At 42.7% G+C, this 26866-nt stretch overlaps 2 protein-coding genes across 2 annotated transcripts in view; one reads left to right on the top strand and one right to left on the bottom strand.

Moving 5' to 3' along the window:
* CCZ1 (CCZ1 homolog, vacuolar protein trafficking and biogenesis associated) overlaps nt 1-5847 on the top strand; it is a 30170-nt gene extending 24323 nt beyond the window's left edge. The window contains exons 13-15 of the mRNA XM_021680232.1: nt 4121-4279; nt 4552-4679; nt 5765-5847. Of these exons, the coding sequence (XP_021535907.1) occupies nt 4121-4279; nt 4552-4679; nt 5765-5820 (343 nt within the window). The 3' untranslated portion in view covers nt 5821-5847. The remainder of the gene's footprint in view (nt 1-4120; nt 4280-4551; nt 4680-5764) is intronic.
* Nucleotides 5848-8035: 2188 nt separating this feature from the next.
* The window catches only part of LOC110571921 (radial spoke head 10 homolog B), a 52598-nt gene continuing 33767 nt past the window's right edge, over nt 8036-26866 (bottom strand). The window contains exons 15-19 of the mRNA XM_021680114.1: nt 26515-26655; nt 24294-24419; nt 22822-22915; nt 9062-9260; nt 8036-8210 (exon numbers count right to left, since the gene is read on the bottom strand). Of these exons, the coding sequence (XP_021535789.1) occupies nt 8036-8210; nt 9062-9260; nt 22822-22915; nt 24294-24419; nt 26515-26655 (735 nt within the window). The remainder of the gene's footprint in view (nt 8211-9061; nt 9261-22821; nt 22916-24293; nt 24420-26514; nt 26656-26866) is intronic.

Here is a 26866-nt window from a genome sequence, read left to right on the forward strand (position 1 = left end):
GGCAGACGCTTAACGACTGAGCCACCCAGGCGCCCCAAGCTGCAGTTCTTTTAATGTTCCTTAGAAAATTGAGGTCACCCCTTTAAAGAATGGCATGAAGTAGGTTTGTTTGGTATTTGGTTTCTATTACTTGTGTGACACCTTGATTTTTTTCTACTCAAGGACTTAAAGTATTTAAAAAAAATTTTTTAGAGAGTAATTTATGTCCTTAATTTTAATTTCTATTTTTTTAAAACATTTTTTTGAGAGAGAGAGAGAGCAGGAGCAGCGGGGAGAGAAAGAAGCAGACTTCCCTTTGAGCGGGGAGCCCAACATGAGGCTCGATCCCAGGACCCTGTCATGACCTGAGCCAAAGGCAGACACTTAACCGACCGAGCCAGCCAGGCATCCCCTATGTCCTTAATTTTTAAATTCAGAAATATCAATATTGGAAATCTTCTCTCATTTAGCTTGTATGTTCTTAGACTTGTACACATAGGAAAACTGACATATACACAGTGTTCTTTACGGATGGGCTTTTTAAACCATGTCATGTTGTAAATCTGTAGCTTTTAAAAAATATATGGCATGAACGTCATTTTAAACCAATAAATATGGATCTGCCTCTTTCATGTTACTTAATTGGATAGATGAGCTCTGTTTGTTGAATCCTTGTTGCATTTGATGGGTGGTCTGGTTCTGGCTGCTAGCATTAAAACAGCTCTGTATTAAACCATCCGGTGCATACGTGTACTCATCCTGTTCGGAGATATCCCTGGCATGGAGTTCTGGGGCAGAGGGAATGCGCAGTGACAGTGGGTCACCTCCCACAGGGGCCACCAGCACTCATGCACGGTGCTGTGTCAGACGCCCACTAGGTGACACGGAGGTTGGCATTTCTGTCTCCCACAAACCGCCTGTCCGTGTCCATTGGCTCTTCCCGCTCCAGTGCTTTATATCTTTGCTTTTACATCCGTGCTTTTCAGTCATACCACGTATTTTTTTGAGTTTGGTTTTACTATTTTTGATAACATGTCTGGGATTTGTATGTAGTCCATTTCATTGGGCATTTCCTTTAGATTTCTCTCTTCACTGGCCTACTTGCAGCCTTCTGTCCCAATATCATTTTTAAAATGCCATTATCGTCTGTGGTACTTGTATGGTTTTATCTTGTGTCTCAGTCTAATTCACCTGGAATTTTTAAGGGCTAGAGGAAGGGCCCTAATTTAAGACTTTTCCCCCCAAATTGATCGTTGTCTGAATTCGAGACATCTGTTTCTGTTTCTGTCACATATTCCTACTCACTAGCCACTTTGAGTGCTAAAATTTGGAAAGGTGTGAGGAGGAGAAGGAGGTACAAAGTTACCGGAAAAGGAGACTCTTTCCTGTGAGCAATTCTTCTAATCCGTTTTCTCATTTTGAATACATTTGTAAACCAGCCCGGTTCCTTAGGAGGTTGACAGCGCTAGGATTCCTAGTGAGGAGCACACTCACTGACCGCAGGTTGCTGACAATGAGACTCAGGACGGGATGCCAGGCAGGAGGGAAGCAAGAAGGGACGGGTTGGCCCGGCTGGCGTCCAGAGGGGGTGCAGGGGGAGCAGGAGCGGGGAAGCCTTCCTTCCAGGGCAGAGTTCACGTGCATATTCCAAGGGCTCAGCTGTGCCCCACGTCCTGATTACCCTAGACATGCAAAGGAACAGAGCTGTACTGTGTAACTCCTAAATTAAGAGCAGTTTTCCTTTTTTACAATCTACACATTGGTCAATTCAGAATCCAATTTTTCAGTTCGGTTTGTTAAGTGAGGAATAGCCATCCTCACCTAGAAACCACGTGTCTGGCAACCTGAGCCGTCTGGAACGAGGCCCAGAACAAGGAAAACCACCAGATGGTCTCGGTGCTCCCAGCCAGCCATTGACGTCCACAGGGAAACTCCACAAGCAGTCAAGCACCTGCTAAACATCTGCTGATTTCCTCCACCGGTTCAGAGCCTTTCCTGGCGTGCTCTTGAAGTTTGGATGGGTTTTCACATACCTAGTCCTTAAACACTGAAGTCTCTGGCAGCTCAGTAAAACTGAAGCTGTTTACTCATGGGAGACCTCCCTGTGACTCTGCCAATCACAGATCCTTGGGTTTTCAGCCAGTTGTAGAAGAAAGAGTCAAAGGGATGCGAAGAAAGGGTTGACAGAGAACAGAAAATCCTCTCTAAAAACAACCACTTAAGACAGGCCCCACCTTTCCATGTTCTTTGAGGATATCGTTACTGTGCTATGATATTTTTAAACCAAACTTTGCAACAGATTGTCAAGAGGAATTCTGCATTTCCCTGTGTTCAGTGTATCTTATATTGACGTAGGTAACTGTATTTAGCATGTTCTTTTTTTAAGAAGGCAAGAAATTTGCATTTCTGTGTTTAGGAAGAAAAACACTTTGGTGTTTAAAAGGAGTCTTTTCGCTCTTTGGAAAAGATACCAGGTGAATGTGGCGGCTACTCCTTCAAAACTAGCACAGCGTTCGTTAGATGTTACTTTCGATAGAACTAAAAGCCTGTAGGATGAATGTTATCCTTGCTGTTTTTATTGTGAGCTTGTCTCTCGTTTTTCTTTTATTAAGAGGACAAGTTAATAGTGAAAAAGCAAGTAGCAATTTTTCTATTCCTGTTTTTACGTTATCCTTGTGGAAGGCGGAGTAGAAAGAGGCCACGTTGGTCCCTGTTGTAACTGCTGCATAGCATTTGCTCATGTAAATTTCCATCATGGGTACAAAAGAAATAATTTAGATCTTCTTAGAAGAGTATTTTACATATTCTAAGTGAGGGAAAGAGAGAGGCCACAGAGAATATTTTGGGGTGAAACGGAACAGCCAGGATTGGAAGCCTGATTGTGGCTGGGTAGAAGTTTGTCTGCCTGGACGGCAAAATCCCCACCTCTTTCCACACGTCTTTGAAATGTTCCATCCTCCCAGTATTTCTCGTAGCTATACTTGCTTTTCTTAGTTTTAGGGGCCTACTTAAAAACATATTCTGGTTTTGTTACGAATTCTCCTTTCATTTTCCTGGACACTAAGCCATCCACATTCTTTCTTTGCCTAGATGTAAAGTATTACAGTAGTAACCCACTTTTCCAGAGGTCGGATTTCCGGCACCCTCAGCCCACCAGAACATGGCTGCTAACCCAGAAGTAAGCAGAGAAGGCTTCTGAGCCCCCAGTGGCAGGGCTGCTCAGACTGTCACCACACCCGAGTGTACCTGAAGTAAGGGTGCAGTGAGCAGGGAGGGCGGGAGGCCCGGGAGCTGTGTCCTCGCTGTCGGAGGGGCTCCCTCAGGAGCCCAGACTTGGACCTGGGAGGCAGTGTGGTAGCCTTGGCCAGTCGTTTCAAATAGTAAAAGATGTATTCCAATTAAAATATTCATTACGCTTCAGCAGAAAAGCCTAATATGCCTTAGAACGGTCTCCCTCTAGGGTGGTGAAAGCTTTGTTATGGGAGTAAGCTTCAGTTCTGTGGTGGATGACATACAGGGAGCGCATTCGTTCCCCAGCACCGTGGGATAAGGGAGCCGTTACTCCCCTAGAACGGGTCAGCAAACAGCTTCTGCAAAGGGCCACATCATACGCATTTCAGATTTTGTGGGCTGTGTAGGTCGCAAATACTCAACTGTCGCTGAAGCGTGGAACATACAGGTGTGGCTGTGTGCCGCTAAAGCGTTGTTTAGGAAAAAGGCCACAGTTGGCCCCAGGGCCTCTAATTGTTTGCTCACGCCTCTGCTAGAAGACAGGTGGCCTGTGTGTAGTTTGCACTTTTTTAAAAAATTCAAAACGCGGAGACTAGTCAAGTGATTGCCATTTCTAAAGCACTATTATGGAGAAAATCATCACAAAAATGGTTATAATACTGGTTTTTCAAAAAAAGATAAACTTCACCTATCTGGAAAATTCCATCATATTGATTACTTCACAGTTATCAAGTAAGTTACTAGTGAACAAAGAGCCTATTACATCTTAACTGAGATTCTTGATTTGAAGGCCCAGCGATCAAAAATACAAGGCCTTAGCCACATGGATTTAAGGTTTTAACAATGTAGTGCTATTGTTTGGATAATTATTCTTTGCGAATGTTACCATTTTAATGACATGTTTTCACAGGTCTGAAAAAGAACCCCAGTTTAAGTTTATCTACTTCAACCATATGAATTTAGCTGAGAAAAGTACAATTCACATGAGGAAAACACCTAGTGTGTCACTTACATCCGTGCATCCGGATTTAATGAAGATTCTGGGTGACATCAACAGTGATTTTACTAGGTAATTCTAACAACTTCTCAACTTAGGTGTTCCCTTTCTAAGGAGAGAAGAGGCATTGAAGGAATCCTCTTCAAAGGAGTGGCCCCGAGCCGCCTCAGAGGGCCACCCTTCCAAGGAGATCAGGAGGCCCCGAAGTCACTGGTTACTTGCACGTGACTCCCCACACTTTTCAAGTGACTGGTTTCCAGTTTCTGGTCTTAGAATGTGTGTGTCTTTCACTCTGTGGCTAACCCTATAACAAACTGTTGCATTTTGGAACTCGTGTCTTACAGAGTGGATGAGGACGAAGAAGTCATTGTGAAGGCAATGAGCGATTACTGGGTTGTCGGGAAGAAGTCTGACCAGCGGGAGCTGTATGTTATTCTGAATCAAAAAAACGCAAACCTGATTGAAGTCAATGGTAAATAGGCTTTGGTACTTGAGCAGAACTTGAGTGCTGTCCATTCAGTGTGCCGGGAAACCTGCTAGAGAGTGAGTCACGACTGTGGGGATGTTGAGCAGATGCCTGTTGCTTAAAGGAAACCATGGTTTGATCCATTCTGTGTTCTTCTGTAGCACAGTGCCTTGAAAAAGTACATGAAAAACTTCCCTGTGTTACGGGAGACCTGGCAGTGGCTGAAGGAAAATTTTCTGTAATGCTAAAAGGAAAAAAAATCCCATGGCTTTATTCACCGTGTATAAAAATGTCCACTTTTATTCCCGGTGATAAAGAGACATCCCGAGGCAGAGCTGTCAGGTTCACTGCACGGGTTACAGCCCTCTGTCCATGGCTGAGCAGACCAGTAGTGCGGGACCTCCCGCCCGCCTTCAGTGGTCTGGTCCCGAGCGCACTGTGGTTCCAAGGATCGCCTCGGCTGATCCTGACAGCTGCTTGTGCTGGAGAGGGTGGTGTCCCCTTCACCGCCTCGGGCTCTCTTGCTGCTCCGCTTGAGCGGGACGGTGGGGCAGTGCTCTACGTAGGAGAAGAGTTAGGTGTGTGGTTTTGTTTTCTGCACAAATCTGCCAGGACACAGTACATTTTTCTCTTACTAGTACTTGTAGCAAGAGTCGTGTGCATTAGAAACAGCAGTGAATGCACCCAGCGCAGGGGGAATGGAGTCATGATGGTGCCGCCCCCGGGGGAGCACCTGAACCGCGGCCCAGGTGGCAGCTAGGGTTCCTGGAGGGTTGTACCCGATTGTCAGCGTTTTAGAAGTTGCACTCCAGTCCCCCAGCCCGTGGGTGTGTCAGGCGCTTGCGCCTCCCCCGGCCCCGAGGAGCACTGTGTGGCACAGCACTGAGGTCTCGGGGCACTCAAAGCTTTTGTTGTCCTTTCTCTTGATTGATGAACATTTCTGACCTAGGCCTCGGAGCTTAAAGGTCAGTAAATGCAGACATTTATTCCCAACTCTATTCCAGAAGAGTTTAAAGTACTAACGTATATCCTATAACCTTTTAAGTGAAAACCTCAGTTTCTCACTCCCGTTTTCTGCTTTTTTTTTGCAGAAGAGGTAAAGAAACTTTGTGCAACGCAGTTCAATAACATATTCTTCTTGGATTGACCCGTAATGGCTCGCCGAAACATCTTTTAAAAAACAACTCAGCAGGCATTTTGTTTACCGCTACAGGTTCTCGGTCATATTATTGACTGAATTAATGACAATAGTAAAGCAATACTTGCTTTGAAGAATCAAATTTCTACTCAGTCCGATGATCCGCTGGGGTTTTTAGATTTTAAATATTTATGTCCAAATAATTAAAGGTAGTCGGCTACATCTCTTTCATTCCATTCTTTTGACATTATGTGAATATTTTATTGGAAAATAAGACAAATAAATTGTTAAGGTTTTTAAAATTCTGGTTTGGCTTTGAGTCTCTCACCTGTTGCTTGCTTGTGGACCACTCCGCTCAGAGGGCCCCTGGCTCGTCCTTCGGGATATTCTAGCAGCTAGAGCTTCTCGGAGTTCGGGTCCCTTCCCTGGTCACTAGATCTGTGGTAGCGAACCCAGAGCATTTGGCCAAAGTAATTGCTAGACTTGGTTTTTCTCTTGAGTACGAATGTGATTTTTAGACCACGTATAATACAAAGGACTGAATGGAAGTGCCCCAGTGTGGCCTAAACGGCAAGCATTCTTCATTTGTCGTGTAGAACCCCCAAGTGGCCACAGCTGCTTAAGGTGTCCTCACAGCTCAGATGTAGCCTGGCTGGAGTTTTTGTTGCCGTCCTCATGTCTTATGTAATTTAGTCTTTCCATTATGAAATCGTGAATCACTCTTCACCCATGAGTTACCTGAGACTGTGTCTCTTTCTGGCAGTAGAAGGCATTCGGTATCATGTATTCATTGCTGACTTATTAATTGCAGCACAATTAGATCATGGTCTCGGATGTATCCTTTGAAGTTGTACTTTTCAACCTAAAATGCAGTCAGTGTTTATTCTCTATTGCAGTCTTGTTTCTGCGTGTTCAAACTTTTCAGTTTCCTTGCTTATCCTTACTAAATGTTTGTCTTTTTGCTCTGTTTCCTCCCTATAATTCTGCCAGCTTTTGCAAGGCCAAGATGTAAGACGTTTATGAATAATGCATCTTTTGAGGGGTTGGTCCTTTTATCATTATTTCTGGGTTTATCCCTGTTCAGTTGTTTGCTTTATATTGTTATTTTTTTTAGAGAGAATGAACAGGCAAGGGGGTGGAGGAGCAGAAGGAGAGCGAGAATCTTAAGCAGGCTCCACACTCAGCACAGATTCTGACACCGGGCTTGATCTCATGACCCTGAGATCATGACCTGAGTCACCCTGGCGCCTCTAAATTCTGTTCTTTCTAATATTGCTTACGATTCTAGTTATCTTGACTAGATTTTCCTGGTACATCTTTTTTCATATTTTACTTTCATCCTTTGGTTTTAAGAGGTTTCCCTTGTAAAGAGTAACAGTGAAGTGAATTTCGATTTTGAACTCAGTCTAATTATCTGGGGGCCTGGGTGGAGGAAGAGGGGAGTTGAACCTGCTCACAATGGTGAGGTGTATTGGCACTTTTACCACCATCTTTGGTGATTTCGGTTTCCAGCCTTTTTCTTTGTCGTTTTCCCTTTCCCCAGCTTCATGTTGGATGATCGTTTCCTTCCTTCCACTAGTTTGGAAGCTGTAGATTGTATTTTCATGCTTTTGGTGGTTACCCTTAAATTTAACACAAAGTAGCGTAACATTTTCTAACACAGACTTAAAGTTTCACTTACTGCTGGCTGCACACCTGTTCCTCAGCCTTTCCGTCTTGGCCTTTTGTCCCTGCAGTTTTTGCGATGCTGGGGAACTGGTGGGAGCAGGGAAGGAGTGGATACAAGGCAGCACGTGAGGACAGGTACAATTTGGATACAGGGTGGTGACGGGCATAGGAGGTGGTCCAGGCTCTGGCAGGGAGCCCTGAAGAAATGTTTAAATAAATCTGTCCACCACCGACGGTCTTCTGATGAGTTTCATCAGATTCTAAACTTCATCTCCAATACTGTACTTTGAAAATAGCACACGGGTATTAAATGCATGTGCCTTCAATATATATATATTTTTTAATTATTCAGCTCTGTTTTCAAAATCCAGGCATTTCTGTGATTCAGCCACATAAGAAACATGAAACGCAGTGGCCCAGGCAGTGGTATTTCAAAGACACTATGACAAGAAGTAAGACACAATTTTATTGGTCAGGAAATGTGTTACCATGCTTCCATTGTAAGCTCCTTTTACATCTGCTTGTTCTTGGGGCTCGTTTCCAAACCCAGTAACCTCTACTTTTTCTTTTTCTTACTTATGACGGGCTTGCTGGATTGGGACACTGCCGTGTCCTCTTTAGGGGGGCTCAGTGTGAAACTTGAGGATGGGGCATCCGCCGGTTCCTTGAGCACAGTGATGTCGACATCATAGTCTGGTCTTCTGGCCTCTTCCTCTCTCAAGGTGTTCAGCCTAACACAAGAAGCAAACACAGGAAGGTACCTTTGATTTTTCTTTGCAATTGCAAAACCAGTTTTATGCTGTATTATGTTTATGCCTAGTAGGCCATACCTAGATTTCAGTAGTTTTTGTAAGCAGAACTGTAAATTGTCCTCAGTTTGCCTGAAATATAAAGTGATGCCATGTCTAGACAGTCCAGAAGAAAATTTTCATGTATCTAAAGTGATTTTTGAACCATTTTCCTCTGTAGCAACTTAACAGCTAGTAAGTGGCCTTTTAAAATATTCTTGTGGTCTTTGCCCGTAAGTATAGTTTAATGCTTTCTTCAACAGACCAACAGGCTCGACGTGTGCTTTGCAAAGAGCAGGCTTTAGCACTCTGGCCAGATGTGACTGCACAGTTCTCAACCATGGTTCTAGAAAGGTAGGCGAACGGCAGGTAGTGGGTGCTCACCATGTGCCAGGCACCGTTCCAGACACTTTGCAGCATCAGCTCACTAAATCCTCACAACAGCCTGATGGGGGATTATCTGCACTTACAGATGGGGACACCAAAGCACGGTGAGTGGTCCTTGCCCAGGGCCACCCACCTGTCAAGGGGCGGGGTTGGGATCTGAACCCGGTCGCCTAGCACTGGGGCCGCTCAGCTGCTGCGGGGCCTCGCCTCTCTGTGCGTGCTTTGGGGCCCAGATGTTCTCACCACCTGAGAGAACCGGTGGTCACAGGCAGGATCCTTCTGGCAATTCCAGGTTCTCGGAGGAGCTGCCTCCTTTAGGAATTTGTATACTTTTAATGAAAGCATTTGGTCCCCAGAGATGGGAAGGAAAGATGGAGGAGAGGAGCTGAGAGGTTCTGTAAGGTTACCTTGCTTCCAACTCATTGTTTTCGAGTTTCCTCTGGTGGGCCGTGGCCGCGTGATGCAGCCTGTCCTCCCTTATTTTCTCCTTGAGGATTTCTTCACGTTTATGTGCAGGGAACAGTATATTCACGAAAAAGATATACATACTCGTGACCCACACAGCAAGTTTCTCCTTTTGTTCGTCCTTGGATTTTTCTTTTCTCTCTGGAAGAAAGTTTAAAATGAGCATGAATACAATTCCAGTTCTGCCACTTCCCACGATGCCTGAGCATCCTCATCCCCTGTGAGAGGGGATGATGCTGTGCTTCCCCCCAGCCTTGGGAGGGGTAAGGTAACCACAAAGTGCTTCACTGACTACCTGGAACAAGGCAAGTGTCAGTAGACCAGAGCTACAATGGTCAACATGTTGAGTCTCCTGGTATTTTTTTCTAAATGGATAAGTATTTTGGTTTTCTAAAATTAAAACTATGGAAAATTTGCATCTTCCATGTTTCACAGGGGAAAAAAAAACCCTTGGTTTTTGCATGCATTGTCTTTAAAGGCAGTTTTCATTAAGAAAATAATGTAAGAAGATTTTTAAAAAAGATTTAGAGAGTGCAAGTAGGGGGAAGGGGAGAGGGAGAGAATCTCAAGCCGTCTCTGCACTGAGCACAGAGCTCCATGTGGGACTCGATCTCCCAACCCTGAGATCATGACCTGAGCCAAAACCAGGAGTCAGACGTTCAACCGTCTGAGCCACCCAGGTGCCCCATGAAAGAGGATTTTTAACTAACTCTTTAATTGGTGAGAGTTGCTTCACATCTACTAGGGCCAACAGATAGCCACTGTGGAATATGTTTAAATAGCTGATTCTGTACTGATTACTGTAATACCAGTAAGCTCTGAGATCTCTCAAGACAACAAGTGTTTTTAGACTGTCTCTAGCGTGGGCTACTCTGCTGTGTGAGGGCCGGGCTGGGTGAGGAGTGTGGGGATGGGCACAATGGAAAGGTAAGGTGCTGTGAACAGTCCACCTTCCCATCCCAGGAGCCACTGTGGCGAGCACATCCCAGGAGCCACTGTGGCGAGCACAGAGTGGAACACTAATAGGAAGAACCTCGATACCAATGCCCAATTTTACAAAGACTGAGGGAAGCCTTCACCAGCACTTCCAACAGGAGTTCCTAGGTTCTAGAACATCAGTATAACCCGTGGCGGGCCTAGCCTTGGGAGAATGTTGTGCATGGAAGTAACTGATGAAGAACAACTCACCGGGACTGTTGACCCTCTTCCAGGCTCTGGGCACCATGTCACCGGGCAGGCCCAGCCTCTGCTTCAGAAGTAGCAGGGTGCAGTAGTTAAGAGCACAGACATGAGCCAAACAAGTTAGAGTCAAGGCTCAGCTCTGCCACTTACTAGCTCTGCGATCTACAAGTGAATATCTGTGCCTTGGTTTCCTCTTCTGCAAAAAGGGAACCGTGGAGGACCCATGTCACAGAGGTGGTATGAAGGTTAGATGATTTAATAGTGGTTTTCCCACAAGCCATGTTTGCCAAAACAAATTATTATAAAAGATGATGCACCAGGAAAAAATATCTGCCAAATAGATAAATAATGACTTGTATCCAGGTTACATAACTAACTCAATGAGACAACCCAATAAAAAAAAATTTAAACACACCACTAAGGGTTGGCCAGGACATGGAAAGACCAGATCTTCTCATACATTACTGATGGCAGATAGAATGGTATGGCCAATTAGGGAAACAGCCTGGCTAGTTATATCACACAACAATTCCACTGCTAGATATCTATCCAAGAAAAGTGAAAATATGTCCACCATGCCTTGACGCCAGTTTTCACTATTCGTGATAGCCCAAAGTGGAAACAGCCCGGCTGTCCATCCCAACCGATGAAGAGATTAAATGTGGTTTATTCATACAATGGAACACTACTCAGCTATGCAAAGGAACAAAATACTAAGACCTGTTACAGCATGAATGAATCCCAAAGTAATTACAAGTGAAAGAGAGATACAATGGACACAATTCCATTTATATGAAATGTCCAATAAGAGCAAATGCACAAGGAGAGAAAGTAGGTCATTGGTACCAGCCGCCCCACAACACCTGATGCCCCTCACCCATGTAACATTAGTGGGAGTGAGCCCTCACAGCATGTGGGCCAGGGAGAGACCACAAACTTGAGTTTTAGCACCCACCTTGGGAAAGCAAAAGGGAGGCTGCCAGCACTCAGCCTGGTATATCACAGGATCGAGAGAAGGTGCGTGGGCTTAAGAATTCTGCCACAAAAGGGACCAAGAAATGTTGAACAGGTGTATCCTCAGGTGGTCTGAGAAAGCTTCAGAATCCCTAGCAACGCCGAAGGAAGGTTTTGTTAGTGGAGACTTCAGGGGCAAAGATAGCAACACAAGACTTCAAGGAACACAAACCATCTAAGAAACGTGACACCACGGCAAGAGCACAATAATCTTCCGGTAACCAGCCCCAAAGGTATAGAGGTCTGCGACTGACCTGACTGAGCATTCAAAGTAGCCATTTGAAGGACACTCAGGGAGCTACAAGCACACACACAATTCCATGAAATCAGGAAAACAACCTACGAACGAAAGTTTATAACAAGGAGATGGAAATCAAAAAATCGAATTGTGGAGCTGAGAAATATAGTGCATGAGATGAAAATGCAGTAGAGCATCAACCACAGAATGGATCAAGCGGAAGAAAATCTGTGGACTAAAAGGAACTTTTGAATTAGTATTGTTTAGATTTCATTAACTTAGCATGGTTTAGGCTCTGGGAATTCAGCAGTGATCTCCCTGCTCAGGTGGTTTTTATGCAGCCCCCTCCCCTTTCCCAGGGGAGGAACAGGGTTTTTTTGTTTTGTTTTAATCTTCGTCACGTTTTCAGGTCTTGGTTATACTGACTTTGTTAAATGAACTTTTTTTTTTTTATGCTTGGAGTTTTAAAAATAAGCATGTAAGAACAATTCTTAATTGGTACTGTCTTTTAAGTTTTTTGCTCATAAAATTAAATTTAGGAGAGCAACTTTTTGATGGCTTTTCCCCCATGATTATTCAGGTTTTCTGTATTTTTCTGAGTCTATTTTTGTTATTAATATCTTCCTAGAAAATGATTTCAAATTTTTCATATGTATTAGCTTAGAGATGTATATAGCATCCTTTCACTACACTTAAAAAAAAAATCTTGTCTGTGAGGATTTTTTTCCTTCCAAGTGAGATGGTATGTGTTCTATAACTCTCATCCTAGGTTGGGGGTGTCTATCTTCTCACATAAAGAACCAGCTTTCAGAATGATCAATTTTAGTAACTTTAGTATTTTTGTTTTATGTAGAATTTGAGTTTATATTTTTGTCAATGCCTTCCTCCTGCTCTCCTTATATTTCATTACTCCTCCCTTCTACCCTTTCGGGCCAAATGTTGAAGTTACAATGTTTTCTTGTTTAATAGTGAAAACATTTAACACTATACATTTTCTCAGGCTATAGTTTTGACCATGTCTCATAGGGAATGTTTCTATTATTTCACTTTTCTGAGTATTCTCAGAAATGTAATTTTATTTTTCTCTCAGGATTATTTAGAATAGAGGAACTCATATTTGGTGGGGCTTTTTGTTGTATTGGTTTTGCTGTTAATGTCCAAGTGGTTCTGTGATATTTTACTTTTTAACTCAACACACCTGGCCCTTTTTTAATAGGAAGAGCCCAGTGGCATTGGATGACCCCAGCCAAAGGAGAGGGATGAAGCTGGAAGCCAGTGTGGACAGGGCTGAGTAATGACCTGGGAGTTGGGGAAGTGGAGGCAGCAGATAGAATTTTAGCAGGAAAAGGGGTCATATTAGAAGGAATATGAGGCACCAGATAAGGGTTTTGTTTTTAACTTGAGCATCTTTAAAGACCATCTTACCTCATACACAAAAATAAAATGGAATGAAGACCTAACCAGAAAACTTCTAGAAGAGAACATAGGCAGTAGTTTCTGACATTGGCCCTAGTGGCATTTTTCTAGATGTGTCTCCTGAGGCAAACAAAAGCAAAATTAAGCTATTGGGACTACATCAAAATAAAAAGCCCCTGCACAGTGAAGGAAACCATCAACAAGACAAAAAGACAACCTACAGAATTGGAAAAGATGTTTGGATATGATGTATCTGATAGGGATTAATATCTAAAATATATTTAAAAACCTATCACCAAACCCAAATAATCCTATTAATAAATGGGCAGAGGACCTGAATATGCATTTGTCCAAAGAAGACATACAGATGGCCAACAGACACATAAAAAGATGAACATCACTTATGAGAAATGCAAATAAAAACCACAATGAGATATCACATCTGTCAGAATGGCTCAAGTCAAAAACAAGAAATAAGTGTTGGCAAGGATGTGGAGGAAAAGGAACCCATGTGTACTGTTGCTGCACTGAATGCAAATTGGTACAGCCACTGTGGAAAATGGGATGGAGGCTCCTCAAAAAGTTAAAATTACCATATGATCCATTAGTTCCACTACTGGGTATTTATCCAAAGAAAATGAAAACACTAATTTGGAAAGATATATGCACCCCCATGTTTATTGCAGCATTATTTACAATAGCCAAACATGGAAGCAACCCAGGTGTCTATCCATAGATGAATGGATGAAGGTCTGTGTGTTTATGTGTATATATGTATGTATGTATTTATACACATGTATGCATACAGTGGAATATTACTCAGCCATAAAAAAGAATGAGATCTTGCCATTTGCAACAACATGGGTGGACCTAAAGTGTATAATGTTAAATGAAGTCTGTCAGAGACAAATACCATATGATTTCACTCATATGTGGAATTTAAGAAACAAATGAATAAAGTAAGAAAAAAAGACAAACTTTTAAATACAGTGAACTGGTGATTGCCAGAGAGGTGAATTGGGGGGGGGGATGGGTGAAATTAAAAGGGGTTCAAGAGTACATTTATCTTGGGGCACCTGGGTGGCTCAGCCAGTTAAGTGTCTGCCTTCAGCTCGGGTCATGGTCCCAGGGTCCCAGGACCGAGGCCCACGTCAGGCTCCCTGTTCAGCAGGGAGTCTGTTTCTCCCTCTGCCCCTCACCCCACTTGTGCTCTGTCCCTCTCAAATAAATAAAATCTTAAAGAAAAGCATACACTTATCTTGATGAACAGAGCAATGTGTTTAACAGAGATTGTTAAATTATATTGTACACCTGAAACTAACACTGTGTGTTAATTATACTTCAATTTTTAAAAAAGTGAATGAGACTCCTGAGAGAGACAAATCAACTGTATAAGGATATAGTCAACAGTATCAGGCTTGAGAGATGGACATGCAGGGCCCACATTGGAGGAATAGCTGTCCTAACAGACTGTGACAACTTGGTAAGATCATGCGCTTGAGAGTCAACTCCAGGAGAAGTGACATTACCACAATGGGGACATAGGCCATTGCCTGACTTCACTCCCTCTCCAAAAAAAGAACCAACAACTCTTCATGGACAAGACATCACTGAGAGAATCCTAGAATACAGGGTGAAGCTGAAGCACCCCCTTCACCACAGAGAACAAAACAGCACTGGAAGGGTAAGAGGAACGGCTACATGCTGACCACACTCCCCTCTCCACTCCCAGGCTGCCACAGCACCAAACTGAGGCTTCCCCTGAGCCTGTGGTTCCTCCAGTGGGAAAAGAGAGTCCAGGGTAGACATCCAGCTCCCCAGCATTGTGGGTCACTTCTTGGGGGCCCCTACTCCAGTCTTACCCCATGGGAATTGCCAGGGAATGTGGGGGCTCAACCACTGGGAATTTGATTGTGACAGAAGGGGGAGGGGCTCGCAACAGCACTGAGATCTTGGCAGACTGAGTTCCTACCTGCAGCACCCAAGTGGCAGCCCCCAAACAGCATCTTTGCTCACCTACAGAACCAAGTTGGTGGTGAAATCTGACCAGAAAACTCCACAGGGTACAGGTCAGCCTGATTAATGGCCTCAAATGAAGAGCTGTGCCAGCCCTGGAGCCTGGTTGGTGCCCACTGCCCAGACAGGAGAGCTGAGTCATAGCCTGGCTTATGGCATCTGAGCAGAAAGGCAAGAACACCTGGAAGCTGCATAATCCATCACCACTTAAGCAGAAAGTATGGCAGCCAGTTCCATGTATGGAGGGTTCCACTGCTCAACCAGAAAGCCTGGCCAGAACATCTGCAAAGCTGTATAGCCCTGCAACATTTCAGCAGTCTGGTAGGCAGAGCTGATAGCCTACAGAGCAAAGCCAGTGGCCCTGTTTAGCCAGGGACTGTGGGAGCATGGGTTGGCTTGAGTCAAGACCCCAAAGAGCATTATCAGCCTTGGAGCAGTTTTCCCTCTCCACTCAGCCAAGGAAACTAATTCATAACAGTACTTCCCCCCCACCACCTCCACCCCACCTCATTGCTGGATACAGTCTTTAGCCCACCCAACAGCCCTGCACTTGAACAGAGAGGATAGCCTAGGACTTTCCCTGTCTGCAGAGCAAAACCAGTAACCTGTCTGTGGCCAGGGAGTTCATTTCACACACTTGCCTGATTCAGGTACCTGAACAAGCCATGCAGGCCATGGGCCCTGTCCTGCTGCCCTGCCAGAGTAGGGAAGCTAATTCGTAGCCTCATCTACAGCTGAGTATACTACTCAACCTGACAAGAATACCCAGGCAACCATGAAGCCTATCCTGTAGCCGCACTTGGGCAGGGAACCAAGCCATCAATCCTACCTAAAACTGCTCTCAGCCAGCAGCACCCTTCCTCCTCCAACCTCAGAGCTCAGGCAGTAGCCTTGCCACAAAACAGACCTAACAACAGGCACTACCTGCCCAAGAAAGTACCACCAGACACATCCAGAAACCCAAACTGAGCTGATGGGTGAGCACCTGTCTCTGCTAATGCAAACCTGTAAAATCTGAAAGAGGATACCACTTGCTCAAATGCATAGATACCAAAGCAAGGAATCAAGGATCGTGAAAACCAAGTAAACATGACACCACCAAAGGAAACTAATAAAGCTGTAATAGGTGACCCTAAAGAAATGAAGATCTATGAACTGTTGAAGAATTCAGAACAATCCTCTTGAAGTTTAGTGAACTACAAGAATACACAACTACACAAAATTAGGAAAACCATGCAAGAACAAAACAAGAAGTTCAATAAAGAAGCCATCAAAAAACCCCAAGACAGAAATCCTAGAGCTGAAAAATACAATGAACAAACCAAAGAATTCAATAGTAAGCTTTAAAAGCAGACTGGATTATGCAGAAGAAAGAATCAGAGACCCAGAAGACAGGGCATTTGACATTACCCAGTCAGAGGAGCAAAAAAAAAAAGTGAGGAAGGCCTGCAGGACTTATGGAACACAATCAAAAGAAACGATATTCCCATTATAGAAATTCCAGGAGGAGAAAAAGAGATAGAAAGTATATTTAAAGGAATAAGTAATGGCTGAAAACTTCCCAAACCTAAGGAGAGAAAAGGACATCCAGATCCATGAAGCCATAAAGACCCCAAATAGGTTGAACCCAAAGGGGGGGGGGCTACATTGAAGCACATTATAATCCTCAAAAGTCACAGAATTTTGAAAGTAACGGAGAAGAGAGAAGTTACATATAAGGGAACCCCCCTATGTGACTGACTGGTTTTTCAACATAAACTTTTTAGGCCAAGAGAGAATGAAATGAAGTGTTCAAATATTGAAAGAAAAAAACTGTCAACCAAGAATTCTACCCAGCAAAGTTGTCCTTCAGAAATGAAGGAGAAGAGGTACTTTTTTTTTTTTTTTTAAAGATTTATTTATTTGACAGAGAGAGACACACAGAGAGGGGGACACAAGCAGGGGGAGTGGGAGAGGGAGAAGCAGGCTTCCTGCAGAGCGGAGAGCCCGATGCGGGGCTCGATCCCAGGACCCTGGGATCATGACCTGAGCCGAAGGCAGACGCTTAATGACTGAGCCACCCAGGCGCCCCGAGAAGAGGTACTTTTCTGAAAAAACAAAAGGAGTTCATCACCACTAAACCTGCCTTACAGGAAATACTTAAGAGTGCTTTAAGTAGAAGTTAAAGGATACTAATTAACATCATAAAAACATAAGAAGGTAGTGTAAAACTCACTGGTAATAGTAAATACATAAATTCTGTAATATAATGGTGCATAATTCACTTATAACTCTCGTTCAAAAGTTTAAAAACATAATAAAAATAACTAATTATAATAATCTGTTATTAGTTACAGAATATAAAAAAATGTGTAAATGGTAACATCAGGAACCTAAAACTTGAGGGGGAGAAGTGTAAAATTTAAGAATTCTAATGAACTTATCAGCTTAAAATAGGGTATTACAATTCTAAGACATATTATATAATCTTTATGGTAACTACAAGGGGAAAAAATCTGTAGTAATAACATGAAAGAATATGATTTTTAAAAGTCAGAGCATACTGATACCAAAGGTATCAAAACATGAAAAAACACAGCAGGATAAAAAGGAACAGTAGCTCTACAAAACAATCAGAAAACGATTAAAAAAAGAGCAGTAGTTAAGTCCTTACCTATCAATAATTTAAGTGTAAATTAAGATTGAATTCTCCAATCAAAGGCATAGAATAGCTGAATGGATAAAAAGACAAGATCCAACAATAAGCTGCCTATGAGAACTCACTTAACCTTAAAGACACAGACTGAGAGTGAAGGGGTGGAAAAGATATTTCAAGCAAATGGTAATTTTTAAAAAGCAGGGGTAACTAATATCAGACAACACATACTTTATTTTTTTTTAAGATTTTATTTGAGAGAGTGAGTGGGCGGGGGAAGGGCAGAGTGAGAGGGAGAAGCAGACTCCCCGCTGAGCAAGGAGCCTGATCTGGGACTCGATCCCAGGACCCTGAGATCATGACCTGAGCAGAAGGCAGACGCTTAACTGACTGAGCCACCCAGGCATCCCCAGACAGCACAGACTTTAAAAATGGTAAAAAGAGATAAGATTATATAATGATAAAGAAGTCAGTCCATCAAGAAGATACATTTATATTTATGCAGCCAACTTCAGGGTACCTAAATAAATAAAGCAAAAACAGAGCAAAAAGGAGAAATAAGCAATATAATAATAGTTGGAAACTTTAATACCCCACTCTCAACAATGGATAGGTCATCCAGACAGATAATCATTAAGGAAACAGTAGATTTGATCAATGCTATAGAACAAAGGGACCTAACAGACATATACAGAACATTCTGACAACAGAATACACATTCTTCTCAAGCACACGTGGAACATTTTCTAGCATAGACCATGTGTTAGACTACAAAGCAAGTCTTAGCAAATTCAAGATTGAAATCCTATCAAGTATCTTCTCTGACCACAATGGTATAAAACTAGAAATCAGTAACAGGAGGAAAACTGGAAAATTCACAAACACGTGGAAATTAACACTCTCCTGAACAACCAACGGATCAAAGATTAAAGGGGGAAGTTTAAAAGTATCAAGAAACAAACTGAGGGTTACAGAAGGGGGGATGAGGGGACAGGGTAACTGGGTGATGGGCATTAAGGAGGGCACGTGTTGTGATGAGCACTGGGTGTTATATGCAACTAATGAATCGTTGAACAGTACATCAAAAACTAATGACGTACTATATGTTGGCTAATTGAACATAATAAAAAAATAAAAGTATCTTGATACAAATGAAAATCGAAACACAATATACCAAAGCTTACAGGTTGCAGCAAAAGTGGTTCTAAGAAGTTCATAGCAATAGACATCTACATTAAGAAACAAGAAAGAATTCAAATAAACTAACTTAACTCTGCCTTAGGGAACTAGAAAAAGAAACTAGATCCAAAAGTTGCAGAAGGATGGAAATAAAGATTAGAGCAGAAATATACAAAATAGAGAACAGGAAAATAGAAAATATTAACAAAACTAAGATCCTTTGAAAAAAATATTGATACCTTTAGCTAGACTAACCAAGGAAAAAAAACCAAATCAACAACATTATAAACGAAAACAAACATTATGATTAATACCACAGAAATATAAAGGTCGTAAGAGGCTACTAGGAACAATAAAACACCAACAAACTGGATAGCCTAGAAAAAATGGAGAAATTCTTAGGAACGTACAACCTACCAAGACTGAACCAAGAAGAAATAGAAAATCTGAACAGACCAATTATTAGTAAGGTTGAATTAGTAACCAAAAATCTCCCAGCAGAGAAAAGCCCAAGACCAGATAGTTCACTGTTGAACTTTATCAAACATTTGAAAAATTAATGCAAATCCTTCTCTAACTCTTCCCAAAACTGAAGAGGAGGGAAACCCCCAAATTCATTTTACAAGGTCAGCATTATGCTGATGCCAAAGCCAGAAAAGGACACTACCAGAAAAGAAAACTACAGGCCAGTATCCCTTTTGAATATAGGAGCAAAAATAGTCAATAAAGTACTAATACACCAAAATCAACATATTAAAGGGATCATTCACCAAGTTCAACTGGGATTTATCCCTGGGATACAAGGATGGTTCAACATATGCAAATCAATGTGATACATCACATTAATAGAATGAAAGAAAAAACTATATGATCATCTCTGTAAACACAGAAAAAGCATTTGACAAAATTCAATATCCATTCATGATTTAAAAAAAACCCTTAACAAATTAGGTACAGAAGGAATGTACCTCAACATAATAAAGGCTATATATGGGGTGCCTGGGTCACTCGGTTGGTGTCTGACTTCAGCTCAGGTCATGATCTCAGGGTCCTGGGATTGAGCCCCGCATCGGGCTCCCCACTTGGCAGGGAGTCTGCTTGTCCCTCTCACTCTGCCCCTCCCCCTGCTTGTGCTCTGTCTCTCAAATAAATAAAATCTTAAAAAAATAAAATAAAAGCTATATATTACAAGCCCTCAGTTAACATCACACTCAATAGTGAAAGACTGAAAAATCTTCCTCTCAGATCAGGAACAAGAGAAGGATCCACTCTCACCACTTTTATTCAGTATTGTACTGGAAGGTCCTAGCCAGAGCAATTAGGCAAGAAAAAGAAATTAAAAATATCATAATTGGAAAAGAAGAGGTAAAATTGTCTCTATTTGCAGATGACATGATTTTATATGTAGGAATTCCTGAATACTCCACCAAAAAACTGATAGGTCTAATCAATGAATCCAGGAAAGTTGCAAGATATAAAATTAGCATACAAAAATCAATAGGGTTTCTATACACTAACAATGAATTATCAGGAAAAGAATTAAAGAAAATGATCCCATTTACAATACCATCAAAACAATAAAATGCTTAGGAATAAATTTAGCCAAGAAGTAAAAGATCTCTACTCAGAGGACTTCAAGACATGATGGAAAGAAATTGAAGAAGACAAATATAAATGGAAAGGTAACCTACATTCATGGATTGGAAAATTTAATATTGTTAAGATGTCAGTACTACCAAGAGCCATTTATAGATTTGATGCAATCCCTATAAGATTCCAGTGGCATTTTTAACAGGTAGAAAAAACAGCTCTAAAATTTATATGGAACTACAAAAGACCCCAAATAGCCAAAGCAATCCTGAGAAAGAACTAAGCAGGAGGCATTTTACTTCCTGACTTGAATCTGTGCTACACAGTATAAAAAGTGTAACAGCATGGTACAGGCATAAAAAGAGACACAAAGACCGGGCGCCTGGGTGGCTCAGTCGGTTGGGCGACTGCCTTTGGCTTGGGTCATGATCCTGGAGTCCCGGGACTCCCGCATCGGGCTCCCTGCTCGGCGGGGAGCCTGCTTCTTCTCCCTCTGACCTTCCCCCCTCTCATGTGCTCTCTCTCTCTTATTCTGTCTCAAATAAATAAATAAAATTTTTTTTTAAAAAAGACACAAAGACCAATGGAACAGAATCGAGAGCCCAGAAATAAACCCATGTGTACAGTCAGTACTTGACAAGGAAGCCAGGAGTGTTCAATGGAGAGAAGATAGTCTCCTCAATCAGTGGTGTTGGGAGAATTGGACATTCACACATAAAAAAATGAAACTAAACCCCTATCTTACACCATTCGCATTATCTCGAAATTGTTTAAAAATTTAAATGTAAGATGAGAAACCTTTTATAAAACTGCTAGAAGAAAACAGGAAAAAAAGCTCCTTGACATAGGTCTTAGCAAGCATTTTTTGGCTAAAGCACAAGCAACATAATCAGAAATAGATTAGTAGGATGATGTCAAACTAAGCAAAAGAAGTGAACAAAATGAAAAGACAACCTGTAGAATAGGAAAAAGTATTTGCAAACCATATAGCTGATAAGGGCTTTAAATCCAAAATGTATAAAGCACTACAACTCAATAGAAAAAAAAAAATAGGCAAAGCATCTGAATAGACATTTTTTCAAAGAAGATATACAAGTGGCCAATGGGTATATGAAAAAGAAATGCTCAACATCACTCATCATCAGGGAAATGCAAATCAAACTGCAATGAGAGATCACCTCACACCAGTCAGAATGGTGAGCATCGAAAAGACAAGGATAGGGGCGCCTGGGTGGCTCAGTCGTTAAGCGTCTGCCTTCGGCTCAGGTCATGATCTCAGGGTCCTGGAATCGAGCCTTGCATCTGGCTCCCTGCTCGACCGGAAGCCTGCTTCTCCCTCTCCCACTCCCCCTGCTTGTGTTCCCTCTCTCGCTGTGCCTCTCTCTGTCAAATAAATAAATAAAATCTTTTAAAAAAAGACAAGGATAACAAATGCTGGCGAGGATGTGGAGAAAGGGAGCCCTCATGCACTGTTGGAAGGAATGTAAATTGGTGCAGCCACTCTTGAAAACAGTATGGAGGTCCCTCAGAAAATTCAAAATAGAAGAGTCATATAACCCAGCAATTCTACACTTGGGAACATATCCAAAGGAAACAAAAACACTGTGAAAGAGATACCTGCACCCCCATGTTCACTACAGCATCATCCACAACAGCAAAGACACAGAAACAACCTAAGGTGTCCAGTGGATAGATGGATAAAGAAGTTGTGGAATATATACAATGGAACCTTATCTGTTAAAAAGGAGGAAACCCTGCCATTAGTAACAACATGTTTGGGCCTTGAGGGCATTACGCTAAGTGAAATAAGCCAGCCGGAGAAAGACAAACACTGTATGATCTTATATGTAGAATTTTAAAAATTCACTAAAAAACTCATAGAAAAAGAGACCAGATTTGTGGTTACTGGAGGCTGGGGTTGGGGGTGGGGGGATTGGGTGAAGGTGGTCAAAAAGTATGAATTTCCAGTTGTAAGATGAATAAGTACTAGGGATGTAATCTACACCGTGACAGCTATAGATGCTGCTGTATGATATAGACGAAAACTGTGAAGAGTGGATCCTGAGAGTTCTCTCATCACAAGGAAAAAAATTTTTTTTGGTTATCTCTGTGAGATGATGGATGTTAGCAAAACATACTGTGGTGATCATTTCACAATATATGTATGTCAAATCATTATGCTGTATACCTGAGACTTGGGCTCCAAGTCACTTACATCTCAATAAAACTGGGGAAAAAATACAAAAACAAAGACAAAAAAACCTCAGCAGGATCAAGCCTTGAAAGTGAACTCCCATCAAGCGGGTGGCAGGATTGGAAATAGCACTACCAGCCTAATTACATTTTTAAAAGACAGCTGTACATTTTTATAAACCTTCTATCATTTATAAGCAACAGTGTACAAACTAGAGTTCAATCATTAAAATACTCACCATTTTGGGATAAAAAAAAGGTTAGCCCTTTTCCTGGAGATTTAAAGTTCATTTTGGAAATTCTTTCATCACTTAGAGACTTCTTGATCTTGGGCTTTTACATAAAAGAAAATCATAAAGCAAAATACGACTTCTGCATCATTGTGGACTAAAACCAATTTGCTACATTATAAATGATTAGAAAATTATTAATGAGGCCATTCTCTTTAAGCGGAAGAGACTACCTTTGACTATTTTAACCTGCATAAAATATTGCTATTTGTACAATTAAGGAAATGAATGACAGTTATTGTATCCACTAAAACACTCCTCCCAAGAAACTAAAGATTTGAAAGTCTTCCGTGGCTCTGTTGGGAAAGTGTTTAACTACATACAGTTAACCGCACCTACATTCTGATATTAACGGCATTTTTAACCGGATATGTGCTCTTCACACCCACATTTCTGCCTCCAACTAGATCTCGCCCTTGAACCCCAGGCTTGCGTCTCCATCTATGCCACCTGAAGCCTAACGTGTCCAAAAGCAGCTCCCCAATTTTGCCCCCAAACTCCCGTCCCCCACCCCAGCCTTCCCTTCACAGTAAATGACAACTGTATCTCCCAGGCATTCAGGCCAAAAGGCTTAGAATCATCTTGGCCGTGTCTTTCCCTCTCAAACTCCACAGCCTTCAACAAACCTGCACGTCATTCCAAGAGCTTCCTTACCGGTTTGTCAACAGGGAAGCCACAGGGAGCCTTCTGACCCTCTCTGCTCTGGGGCCTTCTCGTCGCAGAAAGCAAGCCAGGTCCTCCCCATGGCCGGGTGCCCTCCTGGTCTGGCCCCACTGCCCCGCCGAGTTCCTGTGCCCGGGCCACTCCGATGTGGCTGCAGCTGCTGAGCCACTTGTCTTTCAACAACCCAAACATGCCCCCACCTCAGGGTCTCCGCACAGAACAGTCTTCCTCCAGATGATCACATGGTTGCTTCCCCACTTCATGTGTGCTTGAATGTCGCTTCATCAGAAGACCTGCCACTGCACAGCCTGCCTCGCTCTTCACCACATCGCTTACACCTCGTAAGTGTGAGGAAGTGTAGCCGTGTGGGGACGGGTGCAAACTCTGGAGTCAGACTGCTGCATACAGACCCCCAGCTCCACTGCTTACTAGATGCGTGACTGTGGGCAGGTACCTAAACTTTTCATGCATCAGCTCCCCCCTAAGACAGTAACAGTACCCGAAGGTGGTTTGGGGGGTTAAATGAGCTCATACTGGGAAGTGCGTGGCACCTGGTAAACACCCCAAAAGTGTTAGCCATCGCTGCCGTTCGCGTGTCTCCCCCTCCTCACTGGAATGTGAAGTCCACGAGAGGACAGGTTTTTGCCTCACTGCAGATCACCAGCATATAGAAGCGTGCGGATCACACAGTAGGTACACAAAGCCCGTTGATACTGCAACCAGTAACTACTGTTACGTAGTTAGTTGTAAATACAAACCTCTGATCTCCGTATTTTGCTAAGATCAAGCATGAGCCCTAGTTTGCTTGAAGATGACTTGGTGCTGCCGTCCTGCAGATCTGATTCCTGGCTTGTTCCTATACTTGAACTCCTGTTCTGGATGTTCTGAGCAAGGACAAACACATAAGAGGATTTGGGGTTTCCATGGAAACACACACACGATTTTTTTTTTTAATTTTTTATTTACTGGGGCACCTGGGTGGCTCAGTGGGTTAAGCATCCAACTCTTGATATCAGTTCAGGTCATGATCTCGGGGTTGTGAGATCGAGCCCCACGTCAGGCTCTGTGCTCAGCAGGAAGTCTGCTTCTCTCCCTCTCTCTCTATCCCTCCCCCCACTCATGCTCTCTCTCTCTCAAATAAATAAACCTTTAAAAAAAAAAAACAAAAAATTTGGGGCGCCTGGGTGGCTCAGTCGTTAAGCGTCTGCCTTCGGCTCAGGTCATGATCCCAGGGTCCTGGGATCGAGCCCCGCATCGGGCTCCCTGCTCCGTGGGAAGCCTGCTTCTCTCTCTCCTACTCCCCTGCTTGTGTTCCCTCTCTCGCTGTCTCTCTCTGTCAAATAAATAAATAAAATCTTTAAAATAAATAAATAAAAATTAAAAAAACAAAAATTAAAAAATATTTAATTGAGAGAGCAAGAGCATGAGTAGGGGGAGGGGCAGAGAGAGAAGGAGAAGCAGACTTCCCACTGATCATGGAGCCTGACACTCGGGGCTCGATCCCGGGACCCCAAGACAATGACCTGTGCCAAAATCAGACACTTACCTGACCGAGCCACCCAGGCGCCCCCACACACAATTTTAATGAAGTATAATTTACAGTTAAGCTACACATAGGTATACTTACTGTTTGATGATTTTTGACATGTGTACACCTGTGACATGATCAGCTCAGTCAAGACAGCAAACATATCTATCAGCCCCAAGCTTCCTGTGCCCCTCGGGAATCCACCCTTATCCTCAGGCAACCACTGATCTGTTTTCTGTCCCTACAGATTACTTTGCGCTTTCTAGAATTTCATATAATTGCACTTTTTTTTTTGTCTGACTTCTTCCACCCAGCAGAATTATTTTGATTCATCCTTGTTGTATCCTGTATCATGAGTTATTTCACAGCTGAGTCATACTCCATTGTATGTACCAAATAGGATTTACCTTGTTGGACATGTGGAATGATATATTAAAAACCAGAGGTGAACATGGTCAGATGGTTTCTGAGGATGACCCCTAGACCAGTGTTCACACTCGGTTATTAGAGCCCCTGTGATGCCATCCATGAAATCATGGACAAATGCAAGGTGGACATCGACTTCCCTCAGAGCAAAGCGCCAGACCATGGCCCATGATAAGGCTCCCAGACTGACTTGGAGAGGCCATCAGTCATATCCTCAACCTGGACAAGGCATATCTAGTTGGTGGGATGGACTGTGAGGTGAAGTTGAACGTGAAGCTCTCAGCACACAAGGAGTCTGAGACACATCAGGGGATTTGTGGGAAGAGTCAATCTTTACACAACAAACAGTGACATTGTATGTGCAGGTCTGAAGAGTTTCCCAGCTGTGAGGTTCCATTGGCCCCCAAGACTCTCCCTGTGGCTCCAAATGAATGGCTCGAAAATCAGAAATCCTCCAAGTCTACTTAACCCGAAACCCCCACCTAAAACTAGTTTGTGTCAGTTTGCCCCAGCAGCCGGATCCTTCAGTAGGGTGGCTGACACTGCCCCTGCTCCACCAAGGTCTTGCGATGGAGCCTCGTGTCCAGCAGGCCTGTCCTATGAGCTGGCCCCATCCTAAGAGAACCAACTAGCATCTCATGTACACTCAGGAGCTGTTTCTTAGCATCTGCACTCTGGAACAGGTTCTCTACTCTTGTAAACACTAGATCGCATAATGAAACATTTCATAAGAAAATTATCTCAGATATTCTAAGTCTCCTGGTCTACCCAACATGTTAGTAGGCACTCTGACCTTCATTAGGATATCTCCGCTACTGTGGCTAGGAGTCTACGCCCTGGGTCATGACCAAGGACCTAACTTAAAGACAATACACCCTTCCAAAATGTGAAAAGAAGTCTTAAGTTTTTTCTTAAGTCTTAAATTATTTCCTGAAGGGTTATAAAAGCCCAAGATAGTTTTGATTCAGTTTAACCGTTCCAGAATGAAACCATTTCTTGCTCCGTAAATTCTAAGATACCTTTACCTGATTTGTCATGTAAGAGCTTCCATGTTTATTTCCAGACAGGTCATCATTTGGCAAATTTAAATAGGTTTTAATCATTTGTTCAGTGACAGAGATGAGTGCGAAGCTTAAGAGAGCTTCAAAGAATTCCAGGAAAACCAGCTGAAACATAAAGTATAAAGGCTCTTATTCATTTTGACATACCCTGAGGTGGACCAGTGATTCAACTGGGTGTTGGTCTCTGTCTCCAGACAATGCCACCTCATTCAACGCTCAAGCATCATGGGTACACACCAATTTGAAACAAAAACTACATTTAAAAGATTATGTATGTTCTGTTATTAGAACAAGAGTTTTGTTTTCTTTTTGGCTG

This window comes from Neomonachus schauinslandi, chromosome 5 (genome assembly GCF_002201575.2).
Source record: "Neomonachus schauinslandi chromosome 5, ASM220157v2, whole genome shotgun sequence".
Classification (NCBI taxonomy): domain Eukaryota; kingdom Metazoa; phylum Chordata; class Mammalia; order Carnivora; family Phocidae; genus Neomonachus; species Neomonachus schauinslandi.